General features: G+C 37.2%; 2 protein-coding genes across 17 annotated transcripts in view; one reads left to right on the top strand and one right to left on the bottom strand.

Annotated features, from left to right (window-relative positions):
• The window catches only part of BMP2K (BMP2 inducible kinase), a 118,334-nt gene extending 100,812 nt beyond the window's left edge, over positions 1-17,522 (top strand). For all 3 annotated transcript variants that reach the window (XM_023637871.2, XM_023637869.2, XM_023637872.2), the window contains one exon: positions 11,255-17,522. In XM_023637871.2, coding sequence (XP_023493639.2) covers positions 11,255-12,693 — 1,439 coding nt within the window. In that variant the 3' untranslated portion in view covers positions 12,694-17,522. The remainder of the gene's footprint in view (positions 1-11,254) is intronic.
• The window catches only part of PAQR3 (progestin and adipoQ receptor family member 3), a 36,610-nt gene continuing 20,364 nt past the window's right edge, over positions 8,906-25,151 (bottom strand). For 3 of the 14 annotated variants that reach the window (XR_002806981.2, XR_011437072.1, XR_011437071.1), the window contains 4 exons: positions 24,721-24,811; positions 21,623-21,771; positions 15,749-15,801; positions 8,906-12,723 (listed from right to left, as the gene is read on the bottom strand). Coding sequence is in view for 11 of the 14 variants with exons in the window: in XM_023637876.2 (XP_023493644.1) it covers positions 21,629-21,771; positions 24,721-24,811 (234 nt within the window). In the remaining 3 variants the exon portion in view is untranslated. Of the gene's footprint in view, positions 12,724-14,148; positions 15,802-19,032; positions 21,772-24,720; positions 24,812-25,151 lie in introns of those variants that run through there. The other 11 variants (XM_023637876.2, XM_070262334.1, XM_070262335.1 and 8 more) reach the window with 6 other exon arrangements.

Genomic DNA, 25,151 nt, shown 5'->3' with positions numbered 1-25,151 from the left:
GAATTTTTGAGGTACTGCTTCAATCTCTTTACCAGCTACATGTACTCCAGATTGGTACAGTCAGCTGGCCTACCTTAGTTTCTTCACATAGATGCGCCTTTCTGATTTATTTGGTGCCTTAGCTTATGATCTCACTTTCAGACTTTTAGGAAGCTTAACTGAAGATAACATTTTGGTAGATTGTGTCTTAAAATGAATCAAATCTAGCTTTTCCTCTTCTTATTTTTAAACATTTCTTTATGGGCAAAATTAAATTTTGTAATTATCCATTTATGCAAAAAACAATCATCTCAAGAATCTGTTTGGTGCTGTATGTAAAGCTAATATCTTATTCCATAAGTATATATTTTAATAATCATGGAATTATATTTACCTTTTATGTCAGGTTACTAAACTGAGATTAGTAGTGTGGTATATCATAAAGAACATTGACTTTGGAATTATAGGCCCTGGGTGTAAATCTTAGTTCTATCACAGATTAACCATGTGATATTGGGTGTTACCTAATTTCTTGGAGAGTTTCTTTATCTTAAATTGAGGATTATATTGGCTACTTGATGAGATTCTTGAAAGGATTGAATTAGAGAATATTATACAAAGCACACACATCCTCAATGTTGGTTGCTATTGTGGCTGTTGTTGGTAGTGTTATTAAATAATATTTTTACTACTTACTACTAAGTTCTAAAATCTTAGTGTTAAGTTTTGCAGCTGCTATCCAGCTAGTGGCAGTATGAAGTTCCAGTAATAATAAGCTAGTATTCTCTTAACTACTGCATGAAATCTTTAAAATGTAGATAGAACCTGTCTGTGAAGCTTTTCAATACTGAGAACTGTTTTAGTAGTGCCATTTCTATTTTTACTAAAGCATTAACTGCCAGTATTCACTACAGTATATACATAGAAGTCATATTAAAAGCATATATTCATTTCCTGTCCTGAAACCCACACAGCCTTCCTTCTCCCCAAGGCATCTTTTTACACTTAGTCTGTGTACCAACATAGGATGTGTGGCTCTGTGAATTATAGTGTGGGCTACCTAATTTTAATAAATGCTCACTACTTCTGAAATGTATAGTATTTGAAGAATTTTGTTGACATATAGCCCATATTAATTAGGTCACTGAAGTTTTATATTTCTTGTATTGCATTTTATTTTTAATTAGATTTGGTGAATTTACCCTACTCTTCCAAACCCCAAACCCACCTCATGGGTCTCATTACCTAATAGGAAGTTAAACTGAGTTTAGGGTTGGGAAAGGTCACATTAAATATAGGAAATATTTGTTGGAACATAAACTATTACAGATTATCAGTCTAAATGCTGGATCATTATATAAGCCATGGTGAGGTATAGTGTTTGTACCTTTATACCTTGTATATAATACTTGAACATCAAGAATTTTTCTATTCCAGGATGTCAGCAGTAATGGTTACCATTTGTTGAATTCTACTATAGACATATACTAGAAACTGAGTCTCAGAGAGGGTCAGTGACTTGCTTAAAGTCAGATAGTTTAATAGTAGGAATCCACTTCTGATTCTAAACTCTGTTGGGTAAATAATAACAAAACAAATAAACGTGTTAAGTGGCCTGTTTTTAATAAAAATCTACAATAATATGAGTAACATAATAGAAATGTCAGTTTTACAGCATTTTTAATCTGGCTGGGAAATACTGTTCACAACTAGTATGATTCTTTTCTTATATTCAGGGCTTGTCACTTGGCTTGTCTTCAGAGAAATAGTACAGATTTTGATAAAACCTTCTAATCCACTAATCCTTGGGCCTGGCATGGGAAATTGCTGGGAAATGATGGCAGGCAGTATGCTACCAATTCAAAGTGAGCTCCAAAGTCTTACAGCCCCTCCCTGATACCCTAAATGATGAGACAACAGAAGGCATGTAATTACAATAGCAGTTTCAAGCCATTCATCCTCTATAATCTGACAGCGAAGAAAAGAACATCAAAATTTCCTTGAAACTGGAAGCTTCTTATATGATTAAAAATGTACCACCTGTTTTCTAACTAAAAGAACTGTCCTCTAAAAGATGGAAACCTGATTCGAAGACTGGTGACATGAATAGTATGATGCAAACATGCCCCTTGCCCTACTTTTTTTTAACATTTTCTAAATATTTTGAATTTTTTGATATAGTTTATGAAGGTTCATTTATGTGATTTAAGAATACATCAATTGTAATATTTATTTAAAATAGTGTGGCATTAACCAGGGTTTCCTTCTTTTCATGAAGTATTTGTTTAAAAGCATAATAAATGTCTGGAAATTGACTACAAATTTTAGCTTTTGAATTTGGAATCCTCTTTTGGACTGTGCAAGACTGTGATATCTTTGAAATATTAACATCTAGAAATTTACTTTTATGAAAACTCAAGCATGGAATGGACAGATTTATGTTCTTCTATTCATTTGGCCGATTCATGTTTTTATATTCATTTGGTTTGGTAAGCTTGTGCTTTAGAACCTATCAATTAGTTCTACCTTGGTCAGTCATTTTCCAGATCACTAGAAGCAGGATTAGTACATGGGTTTCACAATTGTTAAAGTGAATGATAAGCTTCTTGAAGTCAATTCAGGAATTGTCTTATTCATCTTTGTATGCCATGTAATATCTTGATGAATGAATTCATTATCAAAGTATACTTTGGTAATCTAATATATATTCTAATATATTCTTTCTCTCTCTCTATATTGAATATATTCCTTCTCTCTCTCTTTCTCACACACACACCCTAATATTTAATGAGCTTTCGCTAAATAAAGTGAATATTATTTAATGTTCAGCACTATCAGGTAAGTTCCATTATTGTCCTTATTTTATAGGTGAGGAAATTGAGACTGTTTTGGATGTTTATCTTCTGTGGATTTTATACAGCTGAATATTCTTTCATTTGTTCATAAAGCCTTATAGTATTTCTAGAACTTAACCCTACTATATAATACTCAACACAAGACTATAAGACTTTAGAATACTCAACCCAAGGTATTTATTGTACCAGTTCAGAAAAACACTATTTGTTGAAATAAAAACAATACAGTGCTCATTCTATTAGTATTTTTTTTTTTTTAACCTTTCAGGCATAGCTTTGTAAAGAGGATACAGAAGAAATGCAAGACAAGTCTGTGGTGGTATTTTGTAGGGGGTTGATGATAAGCTATATTGAATGTTTCTGGTGATGGTATTCTATGGGTAGTTTAGTGAGAGAATTTACAGATGAGAGTTTTAAACTAGTGTCATCAGCAGAGAAATCACTATGGCCTTGATGTATGGCCTTAAACTTCGGCAAGGCATTCAACTATTCCCTAATTTCAAATTCTTTATGTATAAAAAGATTGGACTGTATCTCTAAAAAATGCCTTCTTGTTTTTTGCTTTCAAGATATGCTTGAAGCTATAAAACAGGATTAAGTTCACCAAAAGAAAGAATGGAAGAGAAAAGAGAAAGCCAAAGAGTGAGCGTTGGGGGGTAACAACGCATCTTTGAAGTGGTAGGAAGTCATGACAGTGATCTGACATGGAAAGCAAGGGGAACATTTTTGAAGATGTGATTAATAACATTGAAGAGGAAAGATCGTAGCAAACCTTACAGAGCATTTTCACCTTAATGTTCTTGTGGGAGTCTAGTGGTGGGGAATTAGGAGATAATGTATGAAAAACCGTTAGCACTGCATTTGTGCAATTGACAATATTAGTTACTGTCCCCTAGGATTCATATAATAGGTACTCCATAAATAATCATGAAATGATACTCTAATGCATTAGTAATAATAATGTACCCTTTTACTAAGTACCCACAACATGCCAGCTAACAGTCTTGTAAGCACCTTCTTTGTGTTCTCACCTTAATCCCTGCCACTCCTGTTTGAGGTAGATACTATTGCTATCCCTTCTTCACAGATGAGGAAAGTGAGACACTAAGTACTGCATGACTCCAAATGAGAACACTGGTCATCAAGGGACACTTTCATTTAGTAGCCTCTGCTGAAGGGAGGGAGGTATGCTGTATACTTTTATGTAGACAGCTACCAAATGGTTAATTTGGTGTTTCACTTATTTAGTAAATGCTTGTTATTTTACTGACAGTACTGAATAATTGAACCCTACTTTAGTTCGCTGTGAACTACTGTTTTGAAATTCTGTATATGAGGTATATTAAGCCGTAAAGTGGTGAGAATAACTTTAGTCAGCAGAATTTATGTGTGTAAATAAGTACTAGTTCTAGTGACTTCCATTGCTCTAACTTTTCCCTGAGAGACAGTTTACATGCCACACAAGAGAATTTCAGACTTCATAACCCATCATTGCTGTTCTTAATAATTTACCCAAGTCTGCATTGTCTATCTGTTTCACTCATCTCATTCTCAGGATTTGGCTCTTATTGGATTTTGGCTGTTTTCAGCCATCAAACCCAACCTCAAAAGATGAGGATTACTCAAAAAGCTGAAATTTTTACAGTTTCTAGTTCCAAGGCACAAACAGAAATAAAGAATATCCTGACTGGAAGCCATCAAAATATCATTCTACTGCATTTAATTTAAGGAAAGAAGAAGGCCTTACTTAGAGCCAAAAATAGAAATTGCTTAATATATGAAATTTTACAATGTTTTACTAAAATTAATTGAGAAAAGATATAACTGAGATTTGATCCTGGGCACATTCTAGACACTTGTTTATGCTTTAAATACATGTTCCTATCACTTATTCTAAATATAATAGCTTCCATTCCACCGACTTAAAAAACAGCCATTTTTATGTTAATAATACAAATCTCAGTAAATATAGGGATTATTAGGATTTAGGATATATTGAATTATAAAGCAACGTATTTAAGCTATACTTTGGGGAAATTAACTTAAGCAGTGAAATAATCCTGATTTAAATTTTATAGTGGATCAAATGTGTAATATTTACTCTAAACCGCTTGAAGAAACAATCTGGCCTTACCAGGAGCAAACGACAGGAATATCTGAATTCTCTCTTTTTTTTCTTATTACACGAATATATTTAGGCAAAGAAATAGATTATAAACTTGATGGCACTCTAGCTATGAAGTCACATTTTAAAGTACTATCCATTGCACAGTTGGTAACCAACTTCATAACTTGTAGTACTTATTTTGACAATCTTTTGTGTCTATGGAACAGGACTAAAAGCCTTAGAATATAGTGAAATAGTTTTTATTTTTGTATAATTCCCATTTCTTTCTCATTTCTATAGTTTCACAGTGAAGAGAGGACGATTAAGTAGATAGCTGTTACTACAGAAAGTGAAACCTTATTTAGGATTGTTGTCACTCGCAGCTTGGAGCTTAACCAGGAGGTGCTGGAAGAGATGACTGCATATACTTAAATGGTGCTTAATGGTGCTTAACATTTAAGTTGCTCTTAGTATGCTGTTGTCGAGGCTCACTGCTGTCCTTGACTCTACAACAGTTTGTGAAGGAGTGGAAAGATGAAGAAATAGAGAAACATTTAAACAGTGTCAGGGTGGGTTGTGAGAATATGGGAGAAAAAAGGAATTTGGATAAATTTTTTTGATTGCTTGTTTTAGTTTTATGAAGGGGAGACAATAAAAGAAATAAAGACAATAAAACCAATCGTCTACACCAACAGAAAATTTCCCCAGTTGCCCATACTTTTCAGGGATGTAATCTGCACCCACAAAGATGGCATAGATCATTGTGTGTCTTCTCTTGCTCTTTTTGAAACTAGTCCTTTGCAATTTCTTATACTGTGCTCTCAACTATAGCTATTTAAAAATCAGAGATATAGTTTCCAGGATCCAAAATGTACCCTTGTCGTGTGTGCATATACATTTGTTTGCCTACTTATTCCTGGCCAGTTCTAAAATGGACCTGAACTATCCTTGGATTAGCCATGGAATCGCACCCTCCTCCCTACTCGTTCCTCTCCTTTAGATTCACATTCAACCATTGAGTACAGAAAAGTTGCTAGAAGGTTGGAGTATGATGTATGACATATCTGAGTTTGGCCTTGCCCTGGAGATGGTGATGATAGTTAACCATCGAGTGCTTCTTATGTGTCAGGCACTATTTTAGGTCCATCGTTTACAATCCTATGAAGTAGAATCTGCTATTATATTATTTGCTCATATGATAATATATATTCCCTCATATTTATGAAGGAAGAGAGTAGTATTTAGCTATGATCTTGTCAGAGATTGTTACTGGGTTAACTTTACTAGCAGTGTATTAATTATGCAAAAGGAGGGAATAATAGTAAATTGGTAAAGTGAAATTGATATTTAAAAGCGAGAGTTTTCTTTTCTTTTTTCCCCTCAACGAAAAAGTACATGATCATGGTTCTATTTAAAATGTGAAAAACTGGAAACAACCTAGAGGTTCTATAGGTAAATAGTTAAATGCTATATATACAATGTTGTATTGTGTTTCTATCAGAATTAATAATGGACTATCTTGATACTTGTAAAGACACATTAAAAATGGTAAGTGAAAAAACCCCACAAATTTAGATCCACAATGATAATTAACAAAATATATCTCTATAGCACTTGATAACAAATATATATGTCTATTAATACAACTTTGAGAAGCTGATGAAGGACAGACAGAATGAGAAGAAGAAAGTGACAAATGTGTTTTGGAAAGCAATGTTGGCCAGTTGGGTAAAGGAAAGGGTTAATTTGGAAGGCTGGGATTAAAATATAACAACAAAAAGAAAGTCAATGGAAGGACTCTGTACTATGTTAAATGTTCCAGAAGACCTTTAGCAACAAAACTGTGTGCCCTAGAAATGGAAAATTTCCCGGGGAAGTTGGAGAGCAGCATTTTCCCAAAGTGCCTTTTGCAAAATTGTTTACAAAGATTATTTCGTGTTCCATGTAAATAAAAGTGTGTGTAGTGAAGCAAATTTTGGAAATCCTAGGTTTCCTAAGATTAAACAGATTCTTTGGGGTAGAACTTGTCAGCACCTTAATACAATGAGCCTCTTCCCGGGGAGTAGGGGTGGAGGCACACTGCATGGTGCAGCATTGCATAAACTCAGTTGCCCAAGACCACAGAACTGTCTGGTTCTTGTTATGGGAATAGTGTTGTGCAGAATATGCTTTGGGAAATGTATGGGATGTTCCTGAGGTGTCTATGAGCAGGCGTGAGGGGTGCACAGTGTGGCTCTCTGTGGGTGATAAGTAGTTTGAGGGTGTAATAAGTTAAAATATATCTTAGGGGAAATATCCCAAAGTGAAGGATGATTGCATGTCTCAGCCATTACATTTTTTGATTTTGAATAAAAATTCATGAAAATAACTTCTACGGCTAATCTAAAAGTAATCTTTATTTTTCATATCAGAAGTATGCTGTATGGAGAAGTCAAACTTGAGAATCTGCATTTGATTTGGTTTTAATTTGTTAGGATTTAAGATAAGCCTATTATAAATTTGTAAAGATCCTGCACGTAGCTCTTGGCTGGTTTGAAGGAACTGGCAGATGAATAATGGATGAAGATTATATTTGTATTAAAGTATGACCTGATGGAAGTCTCCATGTATTCGCTCCCCCTCTCCACTCAGCCCCATAGATTTCCCACTCCTCACTTCAGGGTTGCCAACAAACTACATGAGCTGACCAGAGCCAGTGGCCTTTTTCTGTCCTCAGCTCATTGGCCCTCTTTGCGTCACCCACTAGGTTCTCCCTCCCTGGGGAACACTCTCCTCTGCTGGCTTCTGTGACATTGCACTCGCCTGGTTCTGGTCGCCTTCTGTAGCAGTTTCCAGTTTGCTTTGCACGTTCCTCTGCTGACTTCTGAATGTTTTATACCTGAGGGCTCAGTGTTGGATCCCCTTTTCTTCTTCTGTACTCTCTTCCAGGTGATTTCCTTCAGACTTGGACTTTCTACATACCCTCTGCGTGGTGATGACTCCAAATCTGTTTTCTCCAGCCAAAACCCAACCATTGTGTTCAAGCCACAGATACCTGCTTGCACTTAATGTCTCACAGATCCCTCAAGCGTTGTGTCCCAAACCAAATTTGTGTTCATCTCCTCTACTTCCCAATTTATTAACTCACTCTTTACTGTTTGTATTAATGGCACTACCATCCATCTAGAGTTTTTCTCTTCAATCTCTCTCCAATTCTTCCACTTCTATTTACCCTGCCACCACCATCGTCCAAGGGCACCATCATCTCTAACTTGAATTACTAGTTTCCTCTTCCCTACTCTCCCCACTTTTGCACCCCTCTCTTCAGTCCTTTTTCTACATGGCTGTGAGTTATCTTTTTGAAATGTAAATCTGACCATGACATCCATTTTAAATAAAGCCTTGTAATGGCCTCCCACTGCACACTGAATTTCGAACAAAATCCAAACTCCTTATCATGGCCTTAAATGGACCTTCACAGCCGCGTCCTTTCCCCTTTCCTACTTCATCTGTACAGTGTTCCCCTTGCTCACTGTGCGCCAGGCACACTGGCCTATTTTCGGTCCCTTACACATGCCAGCCTCTTTTGAATTGGCCTTCTCATTGCTGTAGCTTTTCCTTGGAGCAGCTTTCTGCCTGTCGTTTGCACGGCTGGCTCCTTCTCACTGCTCAGTCTTAACTGTCATCTCGTTCGGGAGGCCTCCGCTGACTGTCCGGAGCAGGTTTATGCGCCCCTTCCCCTGGCCCCGGGATTTGCGCCCTGCCCTGTTACTTCAGAGCGCCCGTCACAATCTAAGTTTACTTACACTCTCTGTCTCCCACGCTGGATTGTAGACTCCTGAAGGCAGAGACTGTTTGTTTATTCACCAATGTATGATCAGTGTATACAGCATGTAGTAAAGTGCCCTATAAAATGTTTCGTTGAATCAAATAAAACAATGTGAGTGACTGAATTCTGAGGCAAAAACATCTCAAATGTAAACAGTTTATTTTTCTGTTACTTTCTTTATTGTATTCTGAGTATACTGAATACTTACGTGTCCATAGCTATGAGCTCAGAGTAGTTACTGATTGTTTCATTCAACAAATATTGATTGAGCACAGTGCTAGCATAGAGATGAATGATATATGAGGTAAATGATAAATAGGCCTGTGTTTAAGAGCTCATAATCAAGTAGGGAAAACAGACAAACAAATAACTGTAATACAGTACAATAGGTGCTACAGTTAAGGCTTGTACTAGATTCATCAGGACCACCAAATATGGGTATTTTTTGAGGAGTGCCTCTGAAGGGCTGTGACATGGGCTGGGTCTTGAAATACAGCCAGGTACACTAGGCAAGTCAGGTGGGAGTGGGATTCATACTGAGGTCCGGTATTACAATGGTAGAGAGATGTTAAAACAGCACAGTGCCCCTTGATACCCAGATCTACTAGGTTCCTGTTTCTGATAGCCAACATTAAGAGGTTGGATAGCAAGATAGCTCAAAAAAACTTTATGCAAATCTCTTCGGTGTCTGAGTAGGGAGAGTTTGGGTGTGGCTATAATGAAGGATACCCATGGGAAACATCAGGGTCTGAGGCTTAAAGATGTGGTCGGACAGAATCCAGATAGAGAAGTGCTGGGCTAAGGGCTGAGACTTTAGAGAGCCAGGGAAAGGTTTTAAGCAGTGGCCATATGAAGAGTCATCCTGGTGTCAGTGTAGAGGAGCAGTTTGAGGGATATGGGAGTGGAGGCTGACGGGCGAGTTTAGAAGCTAAAGAGTTGCCAGATGAGAGATAAGGAGGGAATGAAATAGATACCTGGCAGAGGGAGAGGAGGGAGCAGATTCAAGAGATTTGAAAAACACTATTTGGTGGGAAGAGGGAAGATGATTTCCAGATTTCTGCTGCTTTGCAGAACTAGTAGACGGAAGTGTTGTTCACTAATTTAGAAGGAACTGGTGAGGAGCACAGAAGAGGAAAGATGATCTCTTTTGAAATTACTGTATTTGAAGTAATGCTAGGATACATATTCATGATAAGTGTTAGATGAATAAGATAAGTATTCATGGTAAATATTAGAGATCCAGTGATTATGGTATATGTGGCAGTTAACACACAAGAAGTTAAGACCCAGGGGAGGACATGCAGAGGGAGAAAGACAGCCAATGATAGAAGCCTGGGGAACATACATTAAGGAGATGTTAGGAAAGAGAAGTCTCTAAAGATAGGACCAAGAAGGAATAGTCAGAGAGGTGGGAAGACAACAGTGCTGACTTTGAAAGGAAAAGAAATAACTCAGAGGTGTCATATGCCATAGGGATCACCATGTTAATAACAAGACCGTAATGGTCCTTCCATCATAAGCTAATTAGTTTTCATGACCACAGACTACACTTCCAACTCTAGCTAATTGTTTTGAAACTCTTTGATCTTAGTCAAAGAAGGGGAAGGAATCAATGGATATGTGGTTGGATCCATTCAAATTGATCCCTACCTCTGGAAAGTCAATTTAATATACCAGTGTATTGGGAGGGCAGTATATTTCCATGTAAACTAATATACTATCTTTCTTTCTTACATACCATTCAGTGAAATTGTAAAGCATTATATTTGTTCGATGCAATTTTATTACCTATCGCACAGTGAACATACTGATAGTTAAGATTTTTTTTACAGGTAGAATGCTTTTAATGCAATGTCTAGTATTATGATAGTTAAAGGAAGATGTGTTATCTAGAGAAGGCAGATGTCCTTGGTACTGTCCCAGTTCAGGACGTGGTCCTTAGCTTTGTTGAGGCTATGGGGATGCACTCATGTTAACCCAACTTATAAGATTCTAGTTGACAAAAAACCAGAATGCCAATTAAAAAAATTATAGTGAGACATATAACTAAGCAGACAAGCTATTCATGCTTGTTGATCTCTATGGGAAAACTTTATAATAGAGTTGAATTATAAGCAGAAGGTTGTTTGGTAAATGTGGGATCTAAGGTAGGGGCAACTAGCTGAATAATCTTATTTTGAAGGTGGAAGAAGAAAATTTCCTCGTGTACTATATTCAGAGTCCTGTTTTGGGTTCTGTAAATAAAACTTAGCTGTCAGTGAGGGCCTAAGATGAGAAGGTGCTGTGTAGGGTATGGAGACAAATCTGTCTGCACTAAAGGACGTAGCCATCTAGTTGAGGACAAGTGCATTTCCTAAGCCTAATGACAAAGAATTGACATTATTTCTTCCTCTAAGGGGACTCGTATGAGGGATTGGTAATGCTTTGTGTTGGTACATGTTGTTTAGTGCAAATGGTTTTTGAAGTGCATTGGAAAGCTATAATAATTTTTCTTTGAATCTTCAGGTTCCCCTGAAAAGCAAATTGAACATTCATCCATAAATCAAGAAAACAGCACTGCAAGCCCTATCAAGAATAGAAAAGTCAGTCCAGTATCTAAAGACCACCGGACTGGAAAGAAAGCCTCAGAGAATTCATCAGTACAGGGTCAAGTGCAAAAGGGGAACGACGAATCTGAAAGTGATTTTGAATCTGATCCCCCTTCTCCCAAGAGCAGTGAAGAGGAAGAGCAAGAGGATGAAGAAGTTCTTCAGGGAGAGCAAGGAGATTTTAATGATGACGATACCGAACCGGAAAATCTGGGTCACAGGCCTCTCCTCATGGATTCTGAAGATGAGGAAGAGGAGGAGAAACACAGCTCCGATTCTGATTATGAGCAGGCCAAAGCAAAGTACAGTGATGTGAGCCCTGTCTGCAGAGACAAACCTGGCAGTGGACCCATCCAAGAACCCAATATAACACTCCTCACCCCAACCCAGCTGCCTTCTGATGTTGCATTGGAGACTCCCAAACAGGAGTTTGATGTATTTGGCGCTGTCCCCTTCTTTGCAGTGCGTGCTCAACAGTCCCAACAAGGAGAGAATGAAAAGAATCTCTCTCAGCAGATCCATTTTCCTACTGTGGGACCAGAGCAAGAAGAATTTGATGTATTCACAAAGGCACCCTTTAGCAAGAAGGTGAATATACACGACTGCCGTGCAGTGGGGCCCGAAGCACATACTCTCCCTGGTTGTCCCAAAAGTGTAGATATATTTGGCTCTACTCCATTTCAGCCCTTTGCCACATCAACAGGTAAAAGTGGCAGCAACGAGGACCTTTTTGGACTTGTGCCCTTTGAGGAAATCACTGGGAGTCAGCAGCAAAAAGTTAAACAGCGTAGCTTACAGAAACTGTCTTCTCGCCAAAGGCGCACCAAGCAGGATATGTCCAAAAGTAATGGGAAGCGGCATCATGGCACGCCAACTAGCACAAAGAAGACTGTGAAGCCCACCTACCGCACTCCAGAGCGGGCTCGCAGGCACAAAAAAGTGGGCCGCCGAGACTCTCAAAGCAGCAATGAATTTTTAACCATCTCAGACTCCAAGGAGAACATCAGTGTTGCACTGACTGACGGGAAGGACAGAGGGAATGTCCTGCAACCCGAGGAGAGTCTGTTGGACCCCTTCGGTGCCAAGCCCTTCCATCCTCCGGACCTGCCGTGGCACCCTTCACATCAGGGCCTGAGTGACATCCGTGCTGAACACAATCCCGTCCTGCCTGGGCGGCCAAGACCGAATTCACTACATGGGTCATTCCACAGTGCAGATGCGTTGAAAATGGATGATTTTGGTGCCGTGCCCTTTACAGAACTTGTGGTGCAAAGCACCACTTCACATCAGTCCCAACAGTCCCAATCAGTCGAATTAGACCCATTTGGTGCTGCTCCATTTCCTTCTAAACAGTAGATACTTCTGACAGACTCTTCGTGTTAACTCCTGTTTCAAAAAAGTATGAATAGTTTTATCAATTTGAAAAAATTTATTTGTATAGCTCTTTATATCATTCATTCTTACAGGTCAATCAGAATAAGTGATTTTTAAATAAACCAAATAGAAAAAGGAAATCTCTCCACAGGGTAGTGACCTGATGTCTCTTCCACACGGGAGAAAAGGGAGCTAAACTGCAAGCTCTAAGCCAGGGTTTCAGCCACCGACATCACCGTACAGAAATCCAGTGAGAGCACGTGGCCCCTTTCCAGTTGTGTAGCCACTGAAAAGGGACTGGAAAGCAGCGTCGTGGTTTTTATAACAGAATGTCACTTTCCTGTGCATATCCCAGACTCATTCCAGCACCCAGCATCTAAAACTAAGCTTATTTGTACATAACACCAGTTGGATTTGTGGATTTTTTAAGGTCTGTTCTAATTTCCACCATGTTAAAAAAATAAATCAATCTAGTTCTTGTCAAGAATTAGAAAGTTCTTATCTGGAGAGCGCAGAGATTGAGTCCTTAGGCCTTTCTCTACAGAGCAGAGCCAGAAGTAACTGACGATTGTGCCTAAAGCTGCTCCATTTTAACAAACAAGTGCCATTAATATGGAATATCTGCATAGAAGCCTAGAACAGAAACTAAGACAAGTATCTGATGTGTGGAAAATGTAAAAGAAAAAAACAGAAGAGAGAAAAAAGAGGACTTGAGGAACACTATATTGTTTTTAAATGGCTTCTTGCTCAAAACTTTTATTAATCATTGTCCCTAATAAAGCAGATTATTGGAAAACTGGGAGGACAAGGGTTACGCAGAAATTTTGTTTCAGGAAAAAGATACATAGCTGAAACCCTGAGTTTTTAAGACGTTTACAATGTAAAATCATGTTGCATTTAATCATGTACTTTATTAAATTACCACCCTCACCAAATATTCCCCACGTCGTGAGCAACAACTTGTTAGTTAGGTTTGGAGGGTGGAGTAGTTTTAATAAAGTGCACAGCAGTGAAACCCACAAAGCCTTATAGGCAGGACTCGCAAATCCTGCTGCAAGTACCTCTGCACTGACACGCAAGATCTTAAGGTTGGCTGTGAGGCGCTGGATGGTGAGGGACTAGCAACTGTGCTAGATGATGGTGTCTTTAGTCAAAAGAACCCAGCTACCAAATTGCCTTTATCTACACCACAAATCCTAATTAGAAACTTGAGATTTTGTAGAAATTGTTTAATAAGATAGAATTACACATATGAATTAATGTGAATACAGTATCTGTGCTTCCTGTGTCTCCAACTATTTTTTCCTTTTTTTTTCTTTTTTGAGCAAGATGAGCCCTGAGCTAACATCTGCTGCCAATCCTCCTCTTTTTGCTGAGGAACACTGGTCCTGAGCTAACATCTGTGCCCATCTTCCTCTATTTCATATGTGGGATGCCTACCACAGCATAGCTTGCCAAGCCATGCCATGTCTGCACCCGGGATCCGAACTGGCAAACCCTGGGCCACCGAAGCAGAATGTGCGAACTTAACCCCTGTGCCACTGCACTAGCCCCTCTTTCTTTCTTTTTTTTTGAGGAAGATTAGCCCTGAGCTAACATCCACCACCAATTCTCCTCTTTTTGCTGAGGAAGACTGGCCCTGAGCTAACATCTGTGCCCATCTTCCTCGACTTTATATTGGGGTGCCTACCACAGCATGGCTTGCCAAGTGGTGCGTAGGTCCGCGCCTGGGATCTGAATGAGCAAACCCTGGGCCACCAAAGTGGAGTGCGCAGACTTAACCACTATGCCACCAGGCCAGCCCTCCAGCTATTTTAAGTTATAATTAACTGTCCTTCCCTATCAAATTAACATTTAGAAGTTTCTAGAACTGTTAAAGCTATTTACAAAAAGGGGTGGAAAGTCTTATCAACTGGCACTCTCCTTGATTGATATATTTTAAATTAACTCTCTGAACCCAGTTAAACAATATGAGTAATCTTATTAGAATCTCTTAATGATAGTGCCCCAATCGGGATGAGCTATTTGCCTGTTCTCACAGTTCTAAACTTGGACAGAAGTAAAGTATATGTGACTAAATCATATATTCATTTTTTATTGCTTCTCTTTCCTCTTATCTTTTCAATCAGATATAAATTTGTGGACAAAGGGGAAGCAATATGTGAACCACAGTGTAGCAGAGGCAGACCAAGCATTACAGATTGCTAAAGAGCTATTCTTGTAGAGCCCGACTGCACCAGTTACTTGTCCTTGTGCCAAAGGCAAATATTATGTTTGCACCTTTTTTTTCTGATTCTCAGGTTGATTAATACTGCTAATGCAAATGCTCAAGTAGATGTTCTTTAAAACTTTACAAAGTAGATTCAACTGATACTTTCTTTTCAAAGTGAAGAGTTGATTACACATAGTAAATTCATGAACTACAGTAGGTTTGTATCAAACAGTTTTTTTTTTAATGAAAATCTGTTGGTTGACATGTACACAGTATGCTTCTTTGACTATTTTAGTCCTTGGCCTTGGTCTCTGCTAGACCTCATAAGTCTCATAATTTACAAGTGGTAGTGGGTGATTAGTGTGGTCTCCTTGGGGTGGATACATGAAATACCTACAGTCTATCTGATACCAAGGCCTCGCTTACTTGCTTTTTAATACACTGAATTTTAAATGATTTAGACACTGATGTAGACACTTTGGCTTATAATGTTGGGTAAATTCTAAGGAAACAACTTTAACATTGTTTAAAACATTTACATTCTTATGTTTATTATATCACAGCCCAGTGACTTTCCTCTTTTGAGATTATAACTCAGAGGAAACATTTAGGATTCAGTAGGGGACCCAATGGGATAGAAATGGGAAGATCCCTTTGTGTTGAAAAAGAGACATTTTCCCAAGGAGGACAGGATTAGGCTTGCTTTCCATTTTCCATCATCTCCTCCCTCTACTGTTAAGATGGAAGTCACTCCACACAGCTGATGCTCATATGAGAATTAGGAGAATAAAGCTCCCAAGGCATGTGAAAGAGCCTGATACATACGTGGCACACAGCACTCAGTAAAACTTTGGCTTTATAATAGGATGGTCCAGTTCCTGTTTAAGGAAGGAAAGTTGAAAAATTATTTTCCTATTATTAATCAGGTGTCCTCTGTGCTTCTTTAGCATGTAAAGTAGTCATAACTCTAAACCTGTAATACTTGAACATCACTAAGGGAAGTAAAATATGAAGCTAGCAAAAATCTGAGGCCAAAGTTATTTTGTCCTAACAGCTTTAATAATGCTTGTTGATTTTGAGTAATCTTTTAAAAAGTGGACCATTTACTTAATTATTTTAATATTATCACTTCCGCAAAATGTTGGTGTTAAAAAGATCAGCTTTTATAGCATTGAAGAATGTATCTGCTAAGACACAAGAGTCGCTTGGTATATATATTAGGTGGAGGAGGAAAGGTTGGAGGCTGGATGAAAATTTAACCGACAGAATACTTAGTTCAGAAGCGATTCAGAAGTATCTATCAGAAAATAGTGTAATTCTTCCACTCACCTGCCCCTTCCCTGCGTGTATTTGGGCACAGTTAAGACATTATTTGGAATTGTAGATAGATGCACCTTTTGTTCCTACCTTGTTTATTGTTTAACAGTGTTAGAGTGTGGTCCTCTTGCTGGTGGAAAATACTAAGATGGGGCCCACTCTTCTACTCCGCTGTTCATCAGGCAGAGCAGTTTTCTTACTATTCGGCTACTCTGCTTGCTTTATTTTAGACTTTGGTACTTCACATAAGCATTGCTAGAAGGTACACATGTATTAATATCACTAGTTCTGAGGAGTTTGGGTACATTTGTTATATGTAGAATGTGCAGTCAACTTTTTCTTTTCAGCAAAATTACTCGTCATTTTTAGGTCCAATATTGAGCTGACAGATCTACTGTGAGAATGAGATGACATATCTACTGTGAGAATAACATAAATGATAGTTTATTTGAAAACTTTTATACATAGTGGTGTTTATATATTAAGATAAATATATAAACACATACATGCATGCACACGTCACATCTCATTACTGCAGAGTTAATGTGAATTTTTAAATTTTAAAAGGAATTGCAACCACAATCATTACTAAAAGAACATTCACTTCTAGTGAGGGTTTGCAAAAGCCACTAAAAGAATTAGATGAAAATGCAAAGGGTCATCATTTGGGGTTACTTTTATTTAAAAATATGTTGTGCTACTTTTGAAAGAGAATTGTTATTACTACGCTCTTTGCGATTGAAAAGTCGTCTACTAGTAACCAGTATAGTAATAGTAAGCTACTTTTTAATTGCTGACAAACAGCTTTAAGTGCACTTTCTTTGATTACACTTCCATTTTTTGTTAAACTTGAATTTTCTGAAGCCTTTTATGTACCACTAAGCAAATAACTTTAACTTTTAATAAACCTGATTTACATCTTTATTATATTTCTAATTGTTATAAAACATACTTTCTAAATAACTTCAATCCTCAGATCTAGCTGGGAAACTGTCATGAGGAAGAATCAGTTGCTTTTTCCTTCTTTGATCTAATTAAGCACTAACTGATTTAGCTACTTTATTGCCTTTACATTGCTTATTCTTATTGACTGAATTCTGTCCTTCATTTACTTTGTTTTGTTTGAAATTTAAAGTTATTTTCTTACTGTATTTATCATACCTACTGTTTTAATAATCTGCTTTCTTTAAATGCAATAAATCCCAAATGGATTGCATATTCTTTATAATCAGTGACTTCAGAGTTTTTAATTATTTGTCTTATTAAAAGTTTTGGATGTAAACTTCTATTCAGTTCTTTTGTTCACACCACAGACTTTAAGCACCTATTATGCACCAGCCATTGGAACAGAAGCATGAATAAGACTAGATCTCACTTCTGCAGGAGCTCACGGTTTGGGAGGTAAATGCGCACACCCATTTTGCCCTAGCATTTTTGCAGCACCATCACTTAATAGCACAGTTTGTCCAGGCGCTACAATTCCTGAGACTCACACTGACGAAGGCAAGGCAAAAACATAAGACTTTGAAGTACTTTCTGAATGTTTGGCATAGTTTTTGCATTATGTATAATTTATTTTTTAAACTCCTTAAAAACCGGTAACATAGAACTGTTAAAAAACAGTTGCGTAAATATTGTAACCCTTGATTATGTCAGAAAAGCAGCTTTAGCATGTTAAAGAGAAAACCCATTTATGGGATTGACAGAGAAGTTTGGCATCAAGATCGCAATGTTATCTTATGAATTATTTGATAAACTGGAGTCTTAGACTGTTGGCTGGTAGAGAGATTCATCTTACTAGTTATGAATGAACTTTTTTTGGAACTAGTAACATTTATCTAAAGTTATGTGGAAAATTAAGGGTTTTGTGTCCTTTTACTAAATAGTACAGAGGAACAAAATAGCGCAAATGGTTAGAAAAGTTACATAAAAAAAGTGTGGAATGTACCACTGTTCAAATTCAATTAGAGTTACCTTCTTTAGAGAAGACTGGATGCCGCAATTAGAGCTACTTAATGAAGAGCAAATCCCTCTTTAAGGAAGTCCAGCTCCGGCATCACATGTCAGAGGTATTTCATATTCTCACACTGAAGGCATGAGCTTCTGAAATATTATTTGTTGCATATTTAAAAAGAGATAGTTCACTTTTGCTTCAGATGGTTGGAACTACTGAAATCACGTTTGCTCTGTAGTGTTTTTCGTCCCGGATTTATAGAGCAGGACTAGAACCATGGCGGCTGCCATTCCTGCCCTCCGGGGATGGAAGCTTCACTTTTCACAAGAGAGAGACCCCTGCCGCCATTACCTCTCCCTTCTGAAAACCTTTTCTCAAGGTGGTTTCAGTTTTGGATCATTACCTTGCTACCCTCCTCAGGAACTATGACACAGAATTTCGGGGGACATACGTACTCAATAGCATCTGTACCTCTTTTCAGTATAAACAGTTATGGGGACAATGCATGTAAAAGACACGTCCGCCCCTCCGCCAACAGCTCAGCTGATTCTTCACCTCACACCTCGGCAGGGGTGGAGTTACTGGGATTGACAGTTTGGGAGGCTATGGACCTACTCAGCTCAGCAACCAGCCGCAATCCAGAAGTGCAGGCTTTGCCCCTTGACATTTAACACAGGGCAAAGGATTACGCCAGTCAATCGCAATCTTCAGCCCGCTTACTTTGTCCAGGTGGGATGCCATAAGATGTGACAGATAGTCCCTGAATCTTCATTCCTGATTCTAAAACATGATGTTGAAGCTGTTATGTTTTATGAAGAATGACAAGCAGCACTTAATGTGATGTAGTAAACCCAGTTTATTTACAGAATACATATTCTGCCATGCAGCTTACTGAATTGCACTCCCTGTAATAACAAAAAAGACAAGCACTATCTTGCTATCTGAAAATGGCTTTAAATAGAAAGATCACTGTCTCTTCAATGAGTTAACTACAACCTTATAAGTCACTATAAACAATTTAAAACAGCCATGGATAATTTTAAAATGCACTTGTAAAGTCTGTAGGTAAAGAGCTTTTATAGTTTACACATTGGTAAAATTAAAACCAGTCTTGTTAGTACTGTAGCTGAATAGTGTACTTTTAATCTTATTTTAATAAACCTATAAAACAAAAATAACAAGTATACATTATTACAAGGCTCAGATTTGTAGGCAATTTTTAAATAGTTATTCTTTAATGTTAACAATGTCTTAAAAATTTTGCCAGTAGTGATGTGCACACAGTAGGTGGTCAATAAATGCTGATATACAGAAGTATTTATAGTTGACAGCAATCCACATTCATTCATCCTCTACTTTATAATAAATACATCATAGTAAAGAAAAAAATGAGAGGACAGCTTTCTTAAAATACTTAACATTTTCATAAAAAGATGAGATGTTTACATGGTTTAATTCTCCCTACAGTCAGACCTGTATGCCTTTTAAATTAAAAAAAATATTAAACACAGTATGCTCTTTTTATCTATTAATTCAGATGGCAAGTATTAAATCATACACTGTAACAAAAACCAGGAATATTTTTAAAAATTAGAAATGAAACTTAAGGTTCATTATGTGTTTATTTTGAGAAGATTTCATAATAAAAATGGTGCCAGACCTAAAATAACTAAGACTTCTTCACTTTTAAATTAATTATAACTATTCAGTGTATTCTGTTTGGCCAAAATGACAAAACGTCTATTTAAAAGCAATATCATCATGTAAGTCAATAAGCAATATTTTAAAGAAAAATATCCTATTATCATTACACCACACTAAGCATATGGATCAAATTTGTGGTCTTATGAGGTAAAATAACCATTTTCAAAGTAGTATTCCATCATGATAATGGGTACAATTCAGTGTGCCCTTAACCTACTGGGGAAAATCCTCCTTACTGAGATACTAGCATGGGAAATTTATATTCCAAAAACACTACACTGAAAAGAAATAAAAATTTTGCAGATGCATAAACTGAGGCACATTAAAGTAATATTTCTAATACCAGATGTACAAATGGCATTTTGGGAATAAGCTTCACCATCAATCAACACTTCTGATATTTATTAATTCCAATGATCTGAAGATATACCAGTATTTAAAGCAGCTCATATCAACCCGTTAAGAAATTTGGATACTATTTTATATTCCAATAAACAACATATGTTTTTATGAATGATTGCTTTAAGGGATTTAATTTATGCAAAAGACCAAAGAACAAGAGTGTTTATGTTGTATGATAGGGCAGTGAGATCTATTTTTTAAGTATATACAATAAAGAGCAAATATAATGTTTCAGGCCCTAATATCAGAGAGTGTATATCAATACTTTGGGTTATCAATACAACGCTAACATGTGCATAAACAGAGACTCCAGCACAGGTACATCATCAAATGGGGCATCTGCGTGACTTCGTTCTAAGGCTTAAGGCTCATTCCAGGGTCAAGACTGGGCCATCTGGATTCTACGGCCTTGAAAGTAGCACCCATATAGCTGGGAACTCCTATCATCAGGAAATTTAGGACTGCAAATTCAGAGAGGCAAAAGCTCTTCTGCTACAGGAATTTTGGAACCAAAAACCTGCAATCCACTGGCAAGAGTTCAATTATTATATGGAATTAAATAACATTATTTGAAATTAAAAAGCTTAAATGGCTAATAACTTGGTTATTAGACCACAGAATTTGTCACCTGATCATGTAATCAGTTTTAAAGTGATTCTTATCTGATGGGAAATGACAACACAAGTTCTTTTCTTCTTCTCGATGCCTCTCTCAACTTAAAGGAGAAACGGCTTAAAGTTTTTGTTCTAGCAAACTAAAAAATCCAATGTTCCTAGGGACAAGAGAACCTACAGCTAAAGGAAATAATATCTTAAGTGCCAGTTTCTCAAAAAACAAGTATTCAAAGGCTAGTGATTATTCAAATCACTATCTGGGCTTGTGTTAAGCATAGGCTATCACAACCCTTGCCTTTATCAGGCACTTAAACTTGATCATCTAATGTAAATATCTTCTATTAGAGTAATCACAAGATGACTCCATTTTGTAACGGAGCTGAGCCCTTCCTAAGGAAATTAAGCTGGTGTTAAGTAAAACGAATACTACTTCTACACTGGTTTCACATTCATTGTTATTCAGATGTTTCTTACGAATGCCAACTAATTTTCACTCTCTGTACAAGCAGCAAATTAGTAGTTTTAAGGGCCAGTAAAGCAGTTACTATTACAGATCCCCAAGTATATTTTTCCATTTTTATAAAGTATTACTCATGATATATTAAACAAAAGGAAAAAGGAAAAAACGAATGGGAATCTTAGAAATAGTGGGGTATACAACTCCCCATTATATATTGCTTAACAACTGAATACACCAGGTGGCCATACCTGAATTCACAAATGTGAAACATAGTCAGGACAAGGCTTGCTATGTCTGTACTGCATGACATATACTGTTGACTGATGCCACCAGTATAACATTACTACTGCAAGGATATGCCATATTTGGTGGCTTGATCCGAGGTAGTTTAGTTGTCCTAGAAGGGAAGGTAGAAAGAAAAGAATATTGATTGTGATATTTTGATATTAATATAAAAATATATTTCCATCTCTGGCCTTGTAAATATGGCTTAGCAGCAAAAAGATTTTGGCAATCTCAGAGCACCTTGAGATGGACTGGAGATTAATTTAGACCCAAATGTTTTTAAAAAAGGATGAATTCATATTTGAGTCTAATTTTAAGATTTTATTCGTTAAGTACACTGGTGAATTTCAGAAATACTATTCCAAGTGTGTTTTCAAAATCTAACTTAGTTAATTTCGGGAATTTGACCTTTTGTCTCCATGTCTCAACTTATATATCTGCTAAGAAAAGACATTACATGAAAGAAGCAAAAGAAATGAGGGCTACAAATCATGGAGTGAGTTAGGTATGACGGGGATACACCGTTGTATTTGGATACATGCCTGCCAGAAGCACTTTTTATTTCAAGCAGGTGTGTAAGGAGACAGTTCAGACCTGAATCTTGTGCTATCAGACTAATGGAATAATCTTAAAAATGTAATTACTAATGGATTAATTAACTAAGGTTGATTAGTTCATACACAACTAAGAGAACTATTTAATTTCTCTTTGTGGTAAAGGTTAAATTCCAAGGAGATTAAGTAATTCACATGTGGGAAGCTTCTTGAAAAATAAGTAAATAACAAAATACACAGCCATAGAAATTTAAATGTAAATATCTTTTTCTTACTAACTGTGCTTCTATAGTCCTGTGATGTAAATATTCTCTAATCTTCTGTCTTTTCTTACCAAGAATAATAATTGGTACGGTCTGTAGATTTTAAAGTATAAGTCAACAGAATCCTTTCTGTAGGGGTTCTTAGCCTTTTTTGGTGCCAGGGAATCCTTTGACTGTCTAGGGAAGCCCACAGACTCATTTTGAAAAGCACGAAATACAGAGGATTACAAGAAAATTGCTTATATTCTAATAGAAGTATCACAGATCCACTTAATTGTGTCCACGGATGCCTTGGGAAATCTTGGACCCATCAAATACCACTGTGATGTTCATGTATTTTTAAAAATTTAATCTAAGCCAAAAGTAAGTGCTTAGGTTTAAGTTTTTTGATTTCACAGTATTCACCCACCATCTCACCACCACTGCATGTGTTTCTCTTTACAGCCAGGTCATCAATGAGGACTGGCCAGGCAAGGTTTCTAAGCCATGCACTCATGAATATCACTTTTATCTGTAAAGACTTTCCATTTTTTACGGTCTCCATAGCTCCACTGCTCAAATTCATCAGTACTCCACTACACATGCAGCTACATGGGGCACATTTTATGTCAAGTTCATCCTGGAGAAAAGTTGAGTTATGTCACATTTGACCTTTTATAGGTGTCTTATATTAACAGTTGTGAACTTCTGATCTCTGATCAATATTTTAAGGCCTAAAAACACCATTGCCATAATCACATAGTGCAGGAGAAGTTTCATGGTTCATTTTCTAAATGTATCGTGATGAAGGAGAAATCAATAATAAAAGAATTATTAATAAAGTGATACAAAATCTATTTTACCAGAACTGTTTTCTGAGGAAAATTCTGGCCCTGCCTGGAGGATGGGGTGGTCTTCAAGTCAGGGACATATCCTAGTTAAGTTCCCAAATCCGAACGTTTACACTCAGGTTCTTCTTTGTATTCCATTCTTATTTAAAATTTAGTGGTGTCAAACCAAGTGCACAGAGGGAATGCCTGAAGTTCTGTGGTCTATTCATTCTCCAGATCAGGGTTTCTCATCCTTTCTTCCTCCCCAACACACGTGACGAGTGGCACAATTCTGCCTTTGAGTCACTGTGGAAGAGATTCTGAACCCAGAAGAAAGGGGGGACAAGCTTGCAGTTTGAGTTTAAACTACGCCCCTACCTCTAGACCTCAGAACCAAAAAGTCGCTGCTTTATGTACTCTGCTATTCTTTACTCAAGCCACAGCTCCCCTGGACTGGCATCATCCAGTCCCCTACTAAACTACGTTTCATTTCTGGGACTGGGGTTGAGGGATGTCATCAAAATAATAATTGCTAACATTTACTAAGTGCTTACTACTTGTGAGGAACTGTGCTCTATGTTTCATGTGCTTTCTCTCATCTTATCCTCACAATAATCCCATGAGAGAAAGTATTATCTCCATGTTTCAGATAAGGAAACTAGAGCTGAGAAAGCTTACGTAACATTAGCTCTTGCAGCTAGGCAGTGGCCAACGTGAGATTTGAACCCAAGTAGTCATGAGTCCAGAGATTCCTAAACAAGCATATACATGTTTTGGAGAACACTGTTCACTTTACCAGTGTCCTCTTATCTTCCATCATAAAATTTATCTCTGCACTGAAGAAGCAGGGAAATCTGTCCTCGAGTTACTAGCTTGTGTATATCTTGGGGACATAAAGACCCTTAACTTATATTACTTTCCTCTTAGTCTGAGTGCCAGGAAATTGGAAGCCAGATTGGTGGCCTTTATCTATTTCATAGAACCTTATGATGGATATTTTGTGAAGTGATCCTAAACCTGGCTTCTTTTCATTATCTTCTTATTTTCCTATGTCTCTTGTCTTATTTCTTGTTTCATGGATCTCTTCATATATAAATTAATTTTTAAGAATACTTTGGTATATAAAAAAGTAAATGGTAATTGATGATTAGTGCTCCAGAAAAAAGCAGTGGCTGGGAGTCTTCTGATTGTCACTAGTTAATAATCATGAAATGGTGGAAATCCCATCTACTGGAGTCAACTCATATGGAGAGGATGAAAGGATAAGTTTGTGAAAGGCTTTTGAAAGTTACAGTTTTAGATATTCAAGAATAGGAGAGCTGTTCTATAATCAATAATATTGAAAAAATCAATCTAAGTTTTGATGCTCTGAAGCATGTATCTCTACCATATATTTAGAATAAAGTTACAAAATCACTACAAAAGCAATACCTACCTGGAAAGTACCGTTCTGGAACTTTGGAAATGTAGAATAGGAAAGCAAGAAGAGCAATCACATACATCACAATTACACGGGGTGCAAAGTCCTGAAAAGCAAAACGTATTTTTTTCACAGATCTTCCTATAGTGACTAAATTCCCAATTAATTATGAATTTATTTATAGATTAGGTTGAATTCATAGGTGGAATTTAAGCCTACTAAATCTCAATTGCTTTTGTAGACAGTCTCCAGTAACAGAAACCCTGCTCTCAACACTGCAGGAAGCAGTCCATGAGAGTGGAGCACAGAGTGCCGTAATGTTTAGGGTATAAGGGAGTCAGAGCTTGAACATGGCTGAAGGTCCCAAACTGCATCCAGCTCCATCTACAATATAGGTGCACGGGTGGAGTACGTATGGGAATGCAGTTAACAGGTGAATAATAGAG

Source organism: Equus caballus, chromosome 3, assembly GCF_041296265.1.
Source record: "Equus caballus isolate H_3958 breed thoroughbred chromosome 3, TB-T2T, whole genome shotgun sequence".
NCBI classification, from domain to species: Eukaryota; Metazoa; Chordata; class Mammalia; order Perissodactyla; family Equidae; genus Equus; species Equus caballus.
Note: the sequence above shows the minus strand (reverse complement) of the source record. Positions and strands in the feature narration are given on the sequence as shown.